At 45.4% G+C, this 15961-nt stretch overlaps 1 protein-coding gene across 1 annotated transcript in view; it reads right to left on the minus strand.

The window, feature by feature from the left end:
- The window catches only part of PRPF8 (pre-mRNA processing factor 8), a 31210-nt gene extending 18894 nt beyond the window's left edge, over nt 1-12316 (minus strand). Inside the window, exons 1-24 of the mRNA XM_054573312.1 lie at nt 12253-12316; nt 11919-12029; nt 10749-10917; nt 9624-9788; nt 9308-9526; nt 8970-9182; nt 8749-8874; nt 8549-8654; nt 7254-7444; nt 7009-7128; nt 6738-6927; nt 6484-6603; nt 6241-6375; nt 5776-5905; nt 5113-5309; nt 4570-4776; nt 4294-4457; nt 4023-4149; nt 3712-3904; nt 3257-3444; nt 2897-3135; nt 2320-2466; nt 1924-2134; nt 1614-1730 (exon numbers count right to left, since the gene is read on the minus strand). Coding sequence (XP_054429287.1) covers nt 1614-1730; nt 1924-2134; nt 2320-2466; nt 2897-3135; nt 3257-3444; nt 3712-3904; nt 4023-4149; nt 4294-4457; nt 4570-4776; nt 5113-5309; nt 5776-5905; nt 6241-6375; nt 6484-6603; nt 6738-6927; nt 7009-7128; nt 7254-7444; nt 8549-8654; nt 8749-8874; nt 8970-9182; nt 9308-9526; nt 9624-9788; nt 10749-10917; nt 11919-12018 — 3774 coding nt within the window. The 5' untranslated portion in view covers nt 12019-12029; nt 12253-12316. The remainder of the gene's footprint in view (nt 1-1613; nt 1731-1923; nt 2135-2319; nt 2467-2896; nt 3136-3256; nt 3445-3711; nt 3905-4022; nt 4150-4293; nt 4458-4569; nt 4777-5112; nt 5310-5775; nt 5906-6240; nt 6376-6483; nt 6604-6737; nt 6928-7008; nt 7129-7253; nt 7445-8548; nt 8655-8748; nt 8875-8969; nt 9183-9307; nt 9527-9623; nt 9789-10748; nt 10918-11918; nt 12030-12252) is intronic.
- Nucleotides 12317-15961: the final 3645 nt, after the last annotated feature.

A 15961-nucleotide genomic window follows, 5' to 3' on the forward strand; every position in this document is an offset into this window, starting at 1 on the left:
TCCCAGAGTGGGCTACTCATTAACTTGAGCGTTCTCAGAGTCCCAAATAACACAACAGCTTTACTTGAGTCCTCCTGACTATGTATCTGCGTCTCCAACCAGGTAGGAGCACTCAGTGAAGGCAGACTTACATGTAGTGTGCCCATAATGCCCTGAACACAGTAGTTACCAACAAGCACCAATGGAATAAATGTGATACATAATTCCTGTTGTCTGACCCTCAGAGGGAATCGCCAACCTAAAAGACAACTTCTTCCTGGCACTATATTCCAAAAAAAACGCATCATGAAGAATTTTAGGGATATTAAGGTAAGATGTAGCCTCAAAAGAATTAAGTCTAAAAAATTTAAAGCATTCTTTGCCACATATTTGAAGGGATATGAAGGTCAGAATGAAAGAAAAATGCTACAGCTAACAGTTTTCATTCTGAGGGAAACCAGGATGAAGTGACTTTTTTTAATGTGCCGAGATACTTTATTTCTATGTATGTATTATGGTCCTAGAAAAAGAATCCCAGGATTTTCTATTTGCTTTTTTTTGAGGTCTTGCTTCTGTGGACCATGATGCCAGCTGATATTGTCAGGACAAAGAAAAAACGACAGGGTGGGCGCAGATTATTTAGCTATTTTTCTAGATCTCCGAGTTGCACACTAAATCTGGGGCTGAGCACACCATACCTGCTTAACCTGCCTGTGAAGCTCACAATTTTCCCAGCTCTGTGATCATCGGTGCTTTCAACGTCACCGGTGTAACTCTGCCTCATCATCTCAGTTAGAAACTGGACAATGACTTTGGAGCACAGCCTGCTAAGAACCTGGTGTTTCCCTCTCTTTTTGGCAGTACCGATGCTCTTGAGAGCACCAGTCAGGACATTCATGTACGCCATTATAACAGCAAGGAAAGACAGTGGAAAGGGCAAGGTTACTTTTTAAACCTTGCAAAAACTTAAGTATACACAAGGCAACAAACCCTGAGATTATTCTTTTTCAATTCCAGCTGCCTTCAGCTGGGCCTCTGGAAATAAATGAAGGGAAAATAAAAACTGAAATAGCTAGTTATATCTGCTTTTCAACATGCACACTATGTTATTTAAAAGACGAGTTATATGACTTGGATAACTACCCCTTGGAAAGATGCAAAAACGGTGATGTTTGTTTAAATTTAAAAATCCAACTTCTGGCCCTTGCTGGTGTAGCTAAGTGGATTGAACGCTGGCCTGCAAACCAAAGAGTCTCCAGTTCGATTCCCAGTCAGGGTACAGGCCTGGGTTGTGGGCCAGATCCCCAGTAGGAGACGTGTGAGAGGCAACCACGTATTGATGTTTCTCGCCCTCTCTTTCTCCCTCCATTCCCCTCTAAAACTAAATAAAATCTTTAAAAATAATAAAAATTCAACTTCAACGCTTGCCTTACTTTAGAATCACAACTACACAGAAGCAAGCTGCAGATTTCCTAAAGGGAATTCTCAGAAAAATAACTGTGAGCTGATTTGACACACTAAGTACGGAGACTGGTACAGTGGACAACACTGGGAAAAAAGGAGAGCAAACCAAGGGCTGAAAGAGATGTGAGAAGGACAGAGGACATGACGAAAGCTGGTGCTGACTGATATACCTTGGTGAAGGTGGTGGAGCCAGAGGCCATCAGTATTTGACGCACGCGGTTGTGGAAGCGCTGCATTGACTCATCATCCACACGCAGGAAACACTGGGCTGTCCGCTCCTTAGTAACCTAAACCACAAGGTCAAGGTTAACTTGTCTCCAGTACTGCCAGAGGAGCAAGAACCAACTCTGAGTGCACTATGCCCTGCCCACCCAACGAGCCTCAGCTGATCAATAATGGAAAGTTGTGTCAGTATCCCTCACCCCCCCGGGGAGGCAAAGGGATAGCAATGCTATGTCCAGCCCCCTTCCCAAGTTGTACCTCATTCTGTAGGTTCCAGACCCCATCCTTGTGGGTGAACTCTTCATAGCTGGTGCGACATTTAGGCAAAATGCGGCACTCAAAGCCACACATGTTGAAAAGCAGGTTGGGGTTGTCCTTACTGTACACGGACACAAAGCTGTTCTCCCATTGAACTGTAGTCACTGACCGCGGCAGACGGTTTTTGATGTCCCAGAACACTGCCCGACCCCTACCCATAGAAAACATATGGTCACATCAGTTTCCTGGAAGAAACTTTCCTTCAAGGCTAGAGTTATATCCCAAAAGAGGACACTCCTCACCCCCAGGACACTGCCTCTTAAACCCCCTCTAAAGGTTCTCCAGGCCCCTCAGGCTGGCGTTCTTCCAGCTCCCACAGCCCCCATCTGGACTCACAAGTTGACATCATGCTTCATGAGGCGCATACGGGCGTCTCGGGGCCAGCACTTCTTGTTATTATAGCCAACGATGTTTTCATTGTTGGGGTCAGGGTGCTCTGTCAGGTAACGCTGGATCAGGTCTCGAGCCTCATCTGCTGTGAACCTACACCAGGCAAGGTGCATTGCTGAGGCCCCAATACACTAGGACCTCATAAGACCTACAGCTGGTAGATGGAGCGCACCCCAAACCCCTATCCTACTCATAGGACTTCATTCCAATTTGGAGCCCCAACCCAGCAGAAAGTCAACTTAAGTACACAAGCCACGTCCAGGGGCTGGGCATAGGTCTCAATGCCCTGCAAGGATAAGAATCCAGCCCTGGCTGGGTGGTTCAGTTAGTTGGAGCATTGTTCTATACACCCAAAGACTGCAGGTTCGATCCCCAATCAGGGCGCATACAGGAGGCAACGGATGGCCGTTTCTCTCTCTCACACTGACATTTCTCTCTCTCTCCCCCCACACCCGAAATTAATAAACATATCCTCAGGTGAGGATTTTTTAAAAAATGGGTAAGAATTTAGGCAAACCCTCACCTGAAGAAAATATGGATGCGATCAATGTATCTACAGAAGAGACGAATTGGGTGCGCAGTCTCGGTGGCTATGTCCTGGAAACTGAGAAAGTCATTTGGCATCTGAGGGGGCCCAGCCATCTCACTGGCCCGGTGTAATCCCAACACAAGCAAATCCATCACCAGGCCATAGTACTGCACGATGAACGAAGCAAACTGCAGGCCTCTGATGATCCCATATGAATTTGTGTGGTTCATGTCCTAGAAAGAGAGACTTACGACTCTTAACCCCTGGCCATGTCCCAGGCTTCTCCAGGGCCCACCCTCAGTGGGCAAGACAGTGCCCCCCACAATTCCTCGTTACCCTGTCCCTAAGACACACCTTATAGTTGATGACGACGTTGTTCTTGGCTGTCATATAGTCAGCTATGTTATGGTCTACAATGAGTCGCAGCAGCCTGTTCAGCAGGGTCAAGTCGATCTTTTCGTACATCTTCTCAAAGCGTGACTCCAGCATGACATTGCACTCACCCTCACTTGTCTCCCATACGTCCTGTAGGTTATTGATGCCTCAAGAGTAAGCAAGACAGGTCTCCAGGTTAGAAATTCGCTTTTAGCATTAGTGCCTACAGTAGCTATCACACTGCATAACCCCATCGTACTACCACTCTGTCCAGTCATCTGGATGGCTGAGTGTCAGCTCTGTTCAGTTTAACACTAATACTTACTTCCTTGGTGCCACGCAGCAAGATACTAAATGAATTATGCTGCAGAAATGAGAATTTTGATATGTAACTCAATTCACCTCCCTTCCTCGGGGTGATTCTAGAAGTTTACCTTGGCACCACTTGTAAACAAGCAGAGGAGGTGGTTCTGTGTCAGCAGGCTTGATCCAGGGCGGGAAAAGGCGGCGCTTGTCAGCTTCGTACCAGAGGTACTGGTCCAGGTAGGCATCAGTGATCTTCTCCAGTGGTTCCACATCATATACTGGCACCAGGTGGCTATAGAGATCCATGAACTCAATGCCCACCTGTGGGACAGAGAAAGTGATTCACACCAATCCACCAATCACCCGAGGCAACCTGCCAACCTGGGTGTCATGAATGAATAACAGAGCCAAAATAAAACTTGGGGGGCATCTCACTCACCTCTTTAAAGGCTCTCTGTGTGAGAAGGTGACGCTTGATGCGAGACAAGGCCTCATGTGGGTTGTCGTAGGCTTGTTCAATCAGCCCTAGCTCCTCTCTCTGAGACTGGTTTAGCCGAGACTTCACACTGACAAGGCAACGGGAAAGTGAATGAGAACCAAGAAGAAACCAATCCCAGAAAGGACTGAAGCTAAACCTTCCCTTGGACTCTGACAATGATGCCATTCTCCCCATCACCTTCCCACAGAAACCTAACTACCCCACTCCTCACCTGTAAGCTTCCTTGAGCCGCTCCAAGGCCAAGATGAGCAACTTGGTGTCATGTTTATAGGAGAGTGGGGGGAACGGGATGGGTGAGAACCTACGGCTTTCCAACCAATGCACAGTGGTGGTATACACTGCTACCGCTTCCTCTGCTGTGATGTAAGGCCCATCCTGCAAAGTGGACATCATAATTAGCCTCCCATTGTAGCCAATCACTCCAACACAAGGCATGGGCACAACTCTGCAGTGTACCCCCTACCCAATCCAGCCTACTCTGCCCAACCTTCAGGTAGTTGTGCTGCCGCTCCTGTTCTGCCTTCAGGTAGAGACGGGTGAGGCGGCCCAGGTTCTTTTTGCAAACAGTCTTGTCCACAGTTGCTCCACGGCGGATGCGTTCTCGGTTGTAGTGGGCAGTGTTGGTCCACCAGTCAGCCTTGGCTTTCACATAACGAAGGATCATATTCTCTATGGGCGTTGGCAGTCCAGGGACCTGAATGTGTAAAAGGCACAATGAGAAAGTGATGCCAGCCCTGGCTGGTGTGGCTCACTGGACTGAGCACAGGCCTGAGAACCAAAAGGTCGGTTCAATCCCCAGTCAGGGCACATGCTTAGGTTGCGGGCCAGGTCCCCAGTTCGGGGCATGAGAGGCAACTGATTGATACATCTCTCATACACTGATGTTTCTCTCATCCTCTGTCTCCCTCCCTTTCCCTCTCTAAAAGTAAAGAAAGTGATGGGAGCCACACGGCCCCCTGAAAGCATCCAGGAGTGGTAATCCTAACCCCAGGAAGATGCCCATGTCTCCTCAGAGTTGTGAGATACCCACCTTCCAGGGAATGTTGGCCTTCCAGCACCGCCAGGCTTCACTGAGGTGCTGCAGAATTGTCCGAGCCTTGTTCTGTTTAATCCCCTCAGGCATCATGTCCAGAATGTCATGCATCACAGCTGCCCGAAGCTCAAGGTCAAAATGTGACTCCACTCGCTGCTTTGTTACAGTCTTCGCCACCCCCTTTGAGTGGCGGCCTACAAGTGAAGTGATTAAAAGATTCATTGCTTTTAGCTCTGACCGATGTGGCTTAGTGGGTTGGGTGCCAGCCTGCAAACCAAAGGATCAGTAGTTCGATTCCCAATCAGGGCATATGCCTGGGTTTGGGGCCAGATCCCCAGTTGAGGGCATGAGAGGCAACCACACATTGATTTTTCTACCCCTCTTTCACCCTCCCTTCCCCTCTCTCTAGAAATAAATATTCTAAAAAAAAAAGAAAAGATTCATTGCTTTTAATGAAGGCTTCTACTTTCATGACTCCCTCACGAACCACGATTACAACAAAAGAAACAGAACACAAGGTAAGACTCATTAAAGAATGGGACTTAGAGACAATCCAGCGGGGATTTTCAGTCTTAAACAAGGGCAGGGGACAGAAAAGCACACATATGATCTACCTTTAAGATATAACAAGAAGAGCTGGGCATAGGAAAAAACACTCACCTTCAAACTGCCGGGCCAGGAGGTTGCCCAGCCATCGCTCCAGCAAAGGGGTGATGCCACGCATGAAAAACAGCCAGACCCGCCAGCCAGCAGCCCAGAAGCCACAGCCAGGGCCCTTCCCTACAGGGCCCTATGATCCCAAGCAGAAGTCAAGAATACAAGTTAGCAATTCATTTAGACAACAATAGAAAATTAGGCAGAGATGGAACAGAACCTATGACAGCAAAGGAAAAATAGGGAAAAAATCTGGGACTTCTACAACTAAAATGGGGTAAATGAGAAAATTTAAGGGAGAAACCAGTAACTGAAATTTCCTATTTAGACCTAAGGGTGGACTTTGGGGGGAGGGCTATTGAGAGTCACACGGTGAGGGTGGTAATGACACAAATAGGTCCCTGGAAAGCACCCCGACTAGATATAAAAATTAAAATGGATCTGACAGTCAGAGTATGGGCAGGGTCCCACCGTGTTGAAGCGGTAATAGATGAGATGTTTCAGGTCCTTGCACATGCGAATCTGCCGCATCAGCTTGTATTTATAGCGGTACATGCCCGTCAGCTGCCCCACATGGGCAAAGATATACTGCAATCCATCTGCCAGCTGCAACACAAATGCCCCATCAGGCTTTAAGCTGGAGCCAGCCCCATAATCAGCCCAGGCTCACCCGGTTTTGCACCTGGGACAGGGGCTGGGGATACTCAGGCTTACCTGGAAAGCATCCACGTTGCCCAATCGATACTGCACATGACTGTCTACCACCAACTTAGTTAAACGCAGAACTTCTCGACATAGGTGGAAAGCATTCCCAAAACGAGATTTCTTTCTTTCCTGCAGAAGATACCAAGAACAGAAAAATCATTAGTCAGCAATGGTCCTGCCTGGTTGTATGCCTTCTTTGGGAGCCAGAGGAAAACAAGTCCATCCCTCAAGCCCAGGAGACCCTTAAGGTCTAATGCACGCACCTTGGTGGTGAGCGTCTTGACAGGCTTGAGGTTGAAGTTGTAATCCAGATGCAGATAGTTAAGGTTTTTCCGGTGAATGAGAAGGTTGAGCATGTTGTAGCCCTGGCGGCAAACCTGTAGCCCCACCTCCACCCAGTCCAGCTTTGTGGACTGAAAGAATTTGGTAGCTTTGAAGGAGCGGAACAGATACCTGTGGTGGGAATGACAGTGTTAGCCTCCTGATTTTTTTTGGAACAAAAGAAGCCTGAGCAGGGGCCTTCAGGCACCTTACCTTTTCTTTTGGGCTTTAGGAGGCCGGTGCTTCAGGGCATTGAGCACATAGTACTTAAGAAGCTTCTGGTAAGACACCCTTACTTTCACAGGCTGCCCAGCAGGACAATGTTCCCGATACCTAGGAAAACACACACACAGATAGGCCCAGCTGTCCTTCTAGCCACACTAAGAAAGGTTGCATGCCTACCCAGTTGGAGCCTTTTCCTCTACATCCTGTACCATCCCCCCAGGTAGTCGCCTTACCAGTTCTTGACAAGGGGTATGTCTAGGGCCCGGCGGGTGCGACCAGAGCGTAGGTTGAAGGGCCGTGGGGCCCAGAGCAGGGCAATGCCATTGGCTGTATTGTCCGTGTAGAGAGGCGTGTCCTTCAGGAAGGGCTCCACAAACTCTGGGAGCTCAAACTCCTCATCATCATCTGGTAACGGTTCTTGGCTCTGAAAGAACCCCCAAAGGTTCAGCTGTTGCTGAACTGGGATGAAAGGGAAACTGTCTGGGGTCAAGCAGAGCGACTACAACTGCCATGGAAACTGGGCTGCCTGACAAGAGAAACCCTAAAGGACCAGGGCAAAGGGGGCCAAGAAAACAAGCCAGGGCCAACCAGGAAAGCAACCACCTCTAGTCACACTCCAGCTGGCTCACCACCAAAGGCCTCCCAAAGGAGCCCAATACCGTAAAAAGTAAACACTGCTCTCAACTCCTGCCCAAGCTCCAAAAACTGGGCTTGGGGAAGCAGATGTATTCAGGTTAAGAACATAATGGAACATAGATTAATATAAAAAAAAAAATTCCATGTGTAAGAAGCCAGTCATAAAAGACCACATATTGTAAAAAAACAACAATAAAATAAAAGGGGGGGAAAAGAGCCCTGGCTGGTGTGGCTGAGTGGACTGGGTGCCGGCCTGCAAACCAAAAGGTTGCTGGTTCGATTCCCAGTCAAGGGCACATGCCTGGGTTGTGGGCCAGGTCCCTGGTTGGGGTTACATGAGAGGTAACTACACGCTGATGTTTCTCTCCCTCTTTTTTCCTTCTCTTCCCCTTTCTCCAAAAGTAAATAAATAAAATCTTTAAAAAAAAGGAAAAATCACATATTGTATAATTTTATGAAATATCCAGAATAGGCAAATAGAGAGACATAAAGTAGATTCATAGTTGCCTAGGCAAGGGAGGTTCAGAGGAAATGAAGAATGACTACTAATGGGTACACGGTTTCTTTGTGGGGTAATGAACATGTTCTAAAATTGCCTGGAAGTTGATGGTTGTGCAACTCTGTGAATAAACTAAAAACCACTGAATTGTATGCTTTAAATAGGTGATTTAAATATCAAGAAAAGAATTTAAGGGAAAAAAGAACATATTGGAAATAGACCAGAACGAACTAAAGAGTTCTGGAGGAGTAATGATAAAGTCCAGAAGGATAATCACAGAAACCAAAATTATACGAATAACTTCCTCTTGATGAATTCTTATGTGGTAACACATCAGCCATGGTCAGAAAATTTCTCTTGGAAGAGCTGAAGTCTAATGTCCTTTCCTCTCACCTTGACTGAGTGCCTGTGGGAAATTGGGTTGATCAAAGGATCAAAGTAGAAAGCTGGCAAATCAGGATCCTCAGTTTTGATGAATACAACATTAGGAGTGTGGTACCTAAAATGAAAGGAGAGTTAGCCAAAATTTTCCTGTCCTGGCCCAACCTAAATGCCAGGCTTCTCCCTCCCCTGCTGTGTTCTAGCTCTCTCACCAGGTGAGGTGGACATGGTGTGGAAGGTTGTTGTACAAGTAAGGAAAAGCAATCTTGTATTCAGTGCGGATAGGCTGCCGGATGATGATCTTATTAATATCATTGAATTCATTCCAGTCTTCATCTCTAGGGTACAAAACCAAAGGTGAGCAGACTAGTTAGATCGTAAGGATCAAGATTAGATTTTATTCATCCCCAAATCCCTCTTCTCTCCAACTTACTGTAGGTTGATATCTCGAACAAGAGGTTCAAATTTGGGGCCTCCAGGAATGGCCATATTGAGTGCCTTGGAGGTAAAGAAGGCCTTCAGATCAAACAAATAGAAATAGTTGTCATCCACCAAGTCTGTCAGAAGCTGATTGGCCAGGCGGTAGAGAGTGGACATCATGGGCAGTGTGAACTGCCAGCGCTGGTAAGTGGAGCCATTCACATACCTACAAAAAAAAGAGACCCATGTCAGGTAGGTATACCAGCTAGCCAAGCCACACTACCGACTGCTCTCCCAGGACTCCTGGATCTCCACAACTCTTGCAGGAGTGGTAACTCCAACCACACTCACTTCCTGCTGTCTCTCAATGGCTGGTGGTCATAGAACCAGTCCAACACAGGGGCATCCTCCTCAGGGTCCAGTTCTAGCTGAATAGCCTCCAGTGGCTCAACATCTAGGATGTTGTCGGCATAGTCCAAAGGCGGCTCCTCATCATCAAAAGGGGGGAAACGCATTCTCTTGAAATGCCTCCTGTCTCTTTTTTCTCGCCGCATCATAATCCACATTGACCTGGAAGCCAACAACAATGCCAAATAATGGTTTCTACCCATTGCCTCCCAACCACCACCACCACCACCACCACACACCATATTCCAGCCGTCCTTACCCCCACTGGGAGATGTAGACAGGCTCAATGACCCAGGGAATCTCATTGACAAAGGAAATAGCTCCAGTAATGTGGTATAGCACGGGCACATCCCGAATCTGCTCCCAAGGCATAGGCATGTTCTCCAGGAGTTTGAGGACTGCATGGGGCATGTACTTCAGGGCACTGCAGCATTAGGAAGATAGATGTTTACAAGTCACAAGGTGTTCTGCTACCTGTCCCACTAAGAAAAGCCACATGTTATCACAGTACCAGATTCCACAGAAGATCCTACAAGATAACCTTAGCACACAGGCCATCCATGACCAGGAACTCTGCTTTCCCCTCTCCAATTGTGCTACTCTTCTTAAACTTCACAGTCCCACAATACTGGGTTTCAGTCCCTCTAGCTCTCTCTCTAAAGATAGCTTTTAGGTTGTCTTGTTTCCTAAACAAGAACTCTCTGAACTTTACCATAAATAATGTTCACCATATTTTACAGTAACCATTTGTCTCATGTCTGTCATGCCACCAGACTAAAAGCCATTACTTCCTATTCACCACTATATCCCTAGTACTTAGCACAGTTCTCAAGAAACAGTTCTGAAATAAACAAATCTTCCAAGGCTGTCTTAGTGGTTAATGAACTGGTGTTCATAATGAACTGGTTAATTAACATTTTTGTGTCCAAATGGAAAAGGGATCTGCTAAAGTATTTGTTACCTGTACTCATCCAGCTTTGGGCCACAGAAAAACAAGAGTACAGATACCGCAGGAGTAACTCTTCTTCAACCTGAGAATTCTGGTCACTGAGGAGTTACAGGCAAGAAGAATGCACAAAGTGTCCTGCTATGAGCTTCAACCCCTTCAAAGACAGGGACGTTTTATCATAACACCAATGGGACAAATAAAGCTCCAGTCCCAGATCAGGAAGTAAACTCAGGGCAGTAAAGAGCATACAGGAAGATCTGGAATTATCACAGAATCCTAACGGTTTTCTCCATTTTCTTATAATCACCAAGATGGGCTGTCCTAGAAGATTAAAGTCCTAAAATGACAGAGTAGCTACCTAGGACTACACCTTATGGAACAAGAGAAAGGAAAGGGGCCAAACTCCAAATGAAATAATGCCAGGATGTTCTTTACCCCAAGTAGACCCTTTTGTCATGGCGAAACTTCCTGTTGGTCATGTCTCCATGGTCTCGAATGATCTTCCTGACATGTTCTGGGGGCATGTCTTCCTTCTGAGCATCCACAAATCCAAACTTCCGCTTCTCGGCATAGCGCTTGGCCTGCAACTGCTGCCATTTTCGGGCTACAAAGATACCTCAGTTTAAAGGACTGCACGTCCTTAATCTAACCATTTCCATATTTCCTACAGCAGCAATTTCCAACCAGTGTGCTACAAGAATTTTTAAAACACGAATGCCTGATTATTTCTTCAAGGGCACTGACCTTTTTTCCCTTAGATTGTCAAGCAAAAAATGACAACAGCCAACATAACAATAGCCGTCCGGTGTGAATGAATCAAAATTACACCTGTTTATTTTGTCAGATTGGCAAAAATATATTTTTTGGTATGCCACAGAATTTTAGTCATTAGTTTATGTGTGCCAGGAGATGAAAAAGGTTGAGCCCTGGCTGGATAGCTCAGCTGGTAAGAGCGTTGCCCAGTACACCACATTTCAGTTCCCAGCAAGGGCACATTCAAGAAGTAACCAATGAATGCACAAGTAGAACAAGAAATCAATGTTTCTCTCTCTTAAATAAATTAATTAATTTAAAAAAAAAACACAAATAAAATGTTGAAAACCACTGCCCTAGGGTGAGGGCCTGGCAGGATGTATAAAAGAGGGGCTGGCATCCAGCAGGAGCACTGCCAGCTAATTCTCTTGTCATCCCGCTATTTATTTTTTTCCTTCATCACACTTATGTTACAGATCGATTTTTGAACCCTTCACGAATTTGCGTGTCATCCTTGCACTGGTACGTTAAAGATACTTTTTTTTTACTGTCTATCTCCTTCACTGCACTTTAAGCCCATAGAAGGGCAAGGGTTCTGTCTGCATCGCTATGGTATCACCGTTATTTGAATTAGTGTCTGCAAAGATAGAAGACGTTTTTAAAGACCTGATTAGGTGTGTGTGAGGGGGCTGGGGGGGATGGGTTGGTGGTGGCCTAGTAAGCGCGTTAACATCTGAAGTTTTGACACTTGCCACAACAGAAAAAAGGTTCAAACCCGCTGGACGCGCGCACGCGCACACCCATCCCCACATCTCCGGGCCTGCAGACACCCCGCCCGCACGCTTTCTTCACCTTTCTCCTGCAGCTTCTCCTCTGACATGTAGTCCGGCAGCGGGGCTAGAGGGCCGGGCACCGGGTTACCCGGCCCTCGGTAAGGAAATACTCCAGCCATGTCCGGAGAACCTGGGGGGAAGGCGGAAGAAAAAAATTAACAAGCAACAGGGCGCGGACCCGCAAGAGGCACAGCAGCAACGCGTCGAGATCCCCGGCCTGCAGGCCTTCCTCGTTCAGAGTGGGCGCAGCCCGGCCTAACCCCTCCGGCCGCTCAGCCCAACCCCACCACGCCTCCCGCTGCCCCTTAAAGTCCGCTACACACCCCCACAGCCTCACACAGACCGCCACTTACGGACAGGGGAATGGCGGCAGGCCTACGTCCGCGCCGCGTTGCCAACAGCGGGAAGTGCGCAACCCAGGTTCAACAGCTGACCCAATAGGCGTCGATGTGCTCAGACAGATTTGAAAGATCACCAATTAGAGTTGCATATCGGGCCCGTAGGGGGCGGGTCTATGGGCGGAATTATTTGATGCAAGGGGGCGTGGTCGGAGGAGGTATAAGTCCCGCCTCCCGCGTTTCTGAGGGTGATTTTGGGCCCTCTCGCAGACCTCAATGTTTTATCTTGCAAAAGGCATGGGACCGCTAGAGACCCAAGCTTCCAAAGTTTTAATTAAAATTGTCAAAATTTGCACATTATTCTGTGTCTAGTCTCATAATGTAAACTTGAGGTGCAGTACTAGCTCAGAGTCAACCAGTCCTTTGTTCATGCATGCTTTCATTCATTCAACCATCATTTATTTTTTTTATTGATTTTTTCGAGAAAGAGAGATTTGTTGTTTCACTCATTCATGCATTCATTGGTTATTTCTTGTATGTGCGTGCCCTGACCAGAGATCAAACCACAATCTTGGGATACTGGGATGACACTCTAACCAACTGAGCTACCCTGCCAGGACCTCCACCATCATTTATTGAATACCTACTATGTATTATTTGGATTATAGCAGGGAAAAAAATAGCCTCACTGAGCCCCCGGGTAGCGGGGAGGGGGACCATGTTCTTAGATGTGGTGTTATGGAAGTTTGGGGGGCAGGGCACTTAACCCTGCTTGGGAAGTCAAGAAGGAGTTTATTCAATGAACCCAGAAAAATAAGAGTCCATGAGGAAAAACATTGCTGGGTAAATTTCCCCCGTCCCTCTCCATTTCTCTTTCTCTGCAATGATTATACTATGGGGTATAAATGACTCTTGAATCCCTCAGTCTCTGCCTCTGTGTTGCTTCCTGAATTGATCTCCACCTCTTGCTATCCTTGTTTCATTTCCCATCCTTCTTGCTTCATCCTTTGGTAACAGCTTTCAAGCTGACTTACTGTAACAGAGAGTTTATTTGAACTCACACCAAGTTTACTGTGGAGGATGCAGGGGAATTGTAACCAATACAGCCTCTCAATCTAGTTGGGAACTTAGGACTCAAAGGTGAAATAATTAGGGAAAAATGCCAAGGAGAGTTTAGGCAAGTGCTGGTTTTTGTGGAAGATCATACACTTTAAAGAAGGGAGAGGAACATTTTCGAAAGTTTGATAGAGATGGATGGGTGTGAAGGATTTGATGAGATAAAGAAAGAGAAAGGAAGAAGGAATTGCCGGTGGTGGAAGTTGCTAGAATAAGAGTTTGTTTGTTTGCTTTTTGGAGAATCTTTATGAGTTTGGGCCAAACTGATGACATATGCTGGGAGCAAGACCTCAAATGCTTGTACAGTTTAGAAAGAGAAACACGGCCTGCTTTAAAGAGCCATCCCATCGACCTGACTCCGGTAAAGAGTCCAGGGCCATCATTATTATGTTCATCATCACCATTGCAGTGAATTCTCTACCCTCTACATAAGGTTCACTGTGCACGAGTTATTGTTCTAAACCCTGGTAAGGTCCTAATATTGTATATAATTTCATAAAAGTATTGTATTATTAATGTCAATTTGTAAGAATGTCAACGATCAATTTCAATTTCCTGGTTTTGATTGTCCTACTATTGTTATGTAAGAAGTTCTCACCCTGGCTTTTGTGGCTCAGTGGATTGAATGCCCACCTGCAAACCAGAAGGTTGCTGGTTGGATTCCCAGTCAGGGCACATGCCTAGGTTGCAGGCCAGGTCCCCAGTTGGGAGCATGCAAGAGGCAACTGATCAATGTATCGCTCACACATCAATGTTTCTCTCCCTCTTTCTCTCTTTCTTCCCCCTCTCTAAAAATAAATAAGTAAAATCTTTTTTAAAAAAAGTTCTCACGTGGGCAAAAGATACATAAGAACTCTGGCCCTAGCTGGTATGGCTCAGTGGATTGAGCACTGGCTTGAGAACCAAAGGGTTGCTCATTTAATTCCCAGTGTAAGGCACATGCCTGCGTTGCAGGCCAGGTCACCAGTGGGGAGCGGTGAGATGCAACCACACATTAATGTTTCTCTCCCTCTCTTCTTCCCTCCCTTCCCTCATCATAAATAAATAAATAATCTTAAAAAAAACCACCTCTGCACTATTTTCTAAATCGCTTTATTGAAATATAATTTGTATTCCATAAAGTCTACCTGTGTTAGCCCTGACTGGTGTAGCTCAGTTGCTTGTGCATTGTTCACACAAAACAAAAGGTCGCCAGTTAGATTCCTGTTCAGGGCATACAAAAAATGTTTACCTGCTTAAAGTATAAAATCCAATGATTTTTAGTGTATTTACAGAGTCATGCAATGATCATCACTATCTAGTTCCAGAACATTCTCTTCATCCCTAAAAGACACTTTGTTCCCTTTAGCACTCACTCCCCATATCCTCCCTCCCACCACCCAATCCTCAACCCCAGGCAACCACTAATCTATTTTCTGTTTCTATAGATCTGCATAATCTGAACATTTCAAATAAATGGTATAGAATAGTGTGGTCTTCTGTGACTGGCTTATTTTACTAAGCATAAGGTTCTTGAGGTTCAATTCTTTTTGTAGCATTTATATAACTTCTTTGGAGAAATGCCTTTTCAGATCCTTTGCTCATTTTAAAATTGGGTTGTTTTCTTATTATTGAGTTGTAGGAGTTCTTTATATATTTAAGATACAAGTCCCCTGTCATATGTAATATATGTAAAAATTTTCTCCCATTCTTTAGGTTATCTTTTCAATTTCCTGATGGTGTTCTTTGAGGCACAAAAGTTTTTAATTTAGATAAAACCCAATTTTTCAAATTTCCTCTTCTATTGCTTATGAGTTTAGTGTCAGATCTTAGCATTGCCTAAGCCAAGTCAAAGATGTACTCTGATGTTTTCTTGTAAGAGTTTTATAGTTTTAGCTCTTACATGTAGGTCTATGATTCACACTGAGTTAATTTTTGTATGTGGTGTGAGTTAGGGGTCCAAATTCGATCTTTTGCATGTGGATATCTAGTTGTCTCAGCACCGTTGGTTAAAAAGCGTGTCCTCCTCCCTTTGCGTTATCTTGGCCCTCTGTCAAAAATTAACCAACAATTTCTTTGTTTCTGGATTCTCAATTCTATCCCGTTGACCTGTATGTTTATCTTTACGCTCTCTGTGCCATTTTTGTAACTTCCATATGAGTCTATAATTATTTCAAATAAAGAGTTAATAAATAAATAAATAAATAATAAGCTAACTCAATCCTCAAAACAACCTAACAAAATAGGTATTATTGTTAACCCCATTTTACTAATGAGAAGCTCAGGCTCAGAGAGGCGGAATAACCTGCCGTAGGTCACATGATTAATTACATAAAATATGTGTCAGGTTCTCTCTCACAACTTTATGTGCATTAGTTCATTTAATTGTCATAAAAATTCAATGAGGTAGGTGTTATTATTAGCCTCATTTTATAGGAAACAGCCTGATGCTCAGAAAAGCGGAGACATTTGCTGAAGGCCCCACAGACAGTAAATGGTAACTCTGGAGCTCACATCCCTAACCATACCACCATATCTTTTTCTAAGCTCATACAAAAAACATAGATGACGTTGGATGACACATTTGAGCTAAATTAAAGCTGGTTTTGAATTCCAAACAAAGTTTTGA

The sequence above is a fragment of the Pteronotus mesoamericanus genome, unplaced genomic scaffold, assembly GCF_021234165.1.
Source record: "Pteronotus mesoamericanus isolate MK-2021 breed Mesoamerican mustached bat unplaced genomic scaffold, CSHL_Meso_final contig_246, whole genome shotgun sequence".
NCBI lineage: Eukaryota > Metazoa > Chordata > Mammalia > Chiroptera > Mormoopidae > Pteronotus > Pteronotus mesoamericanus.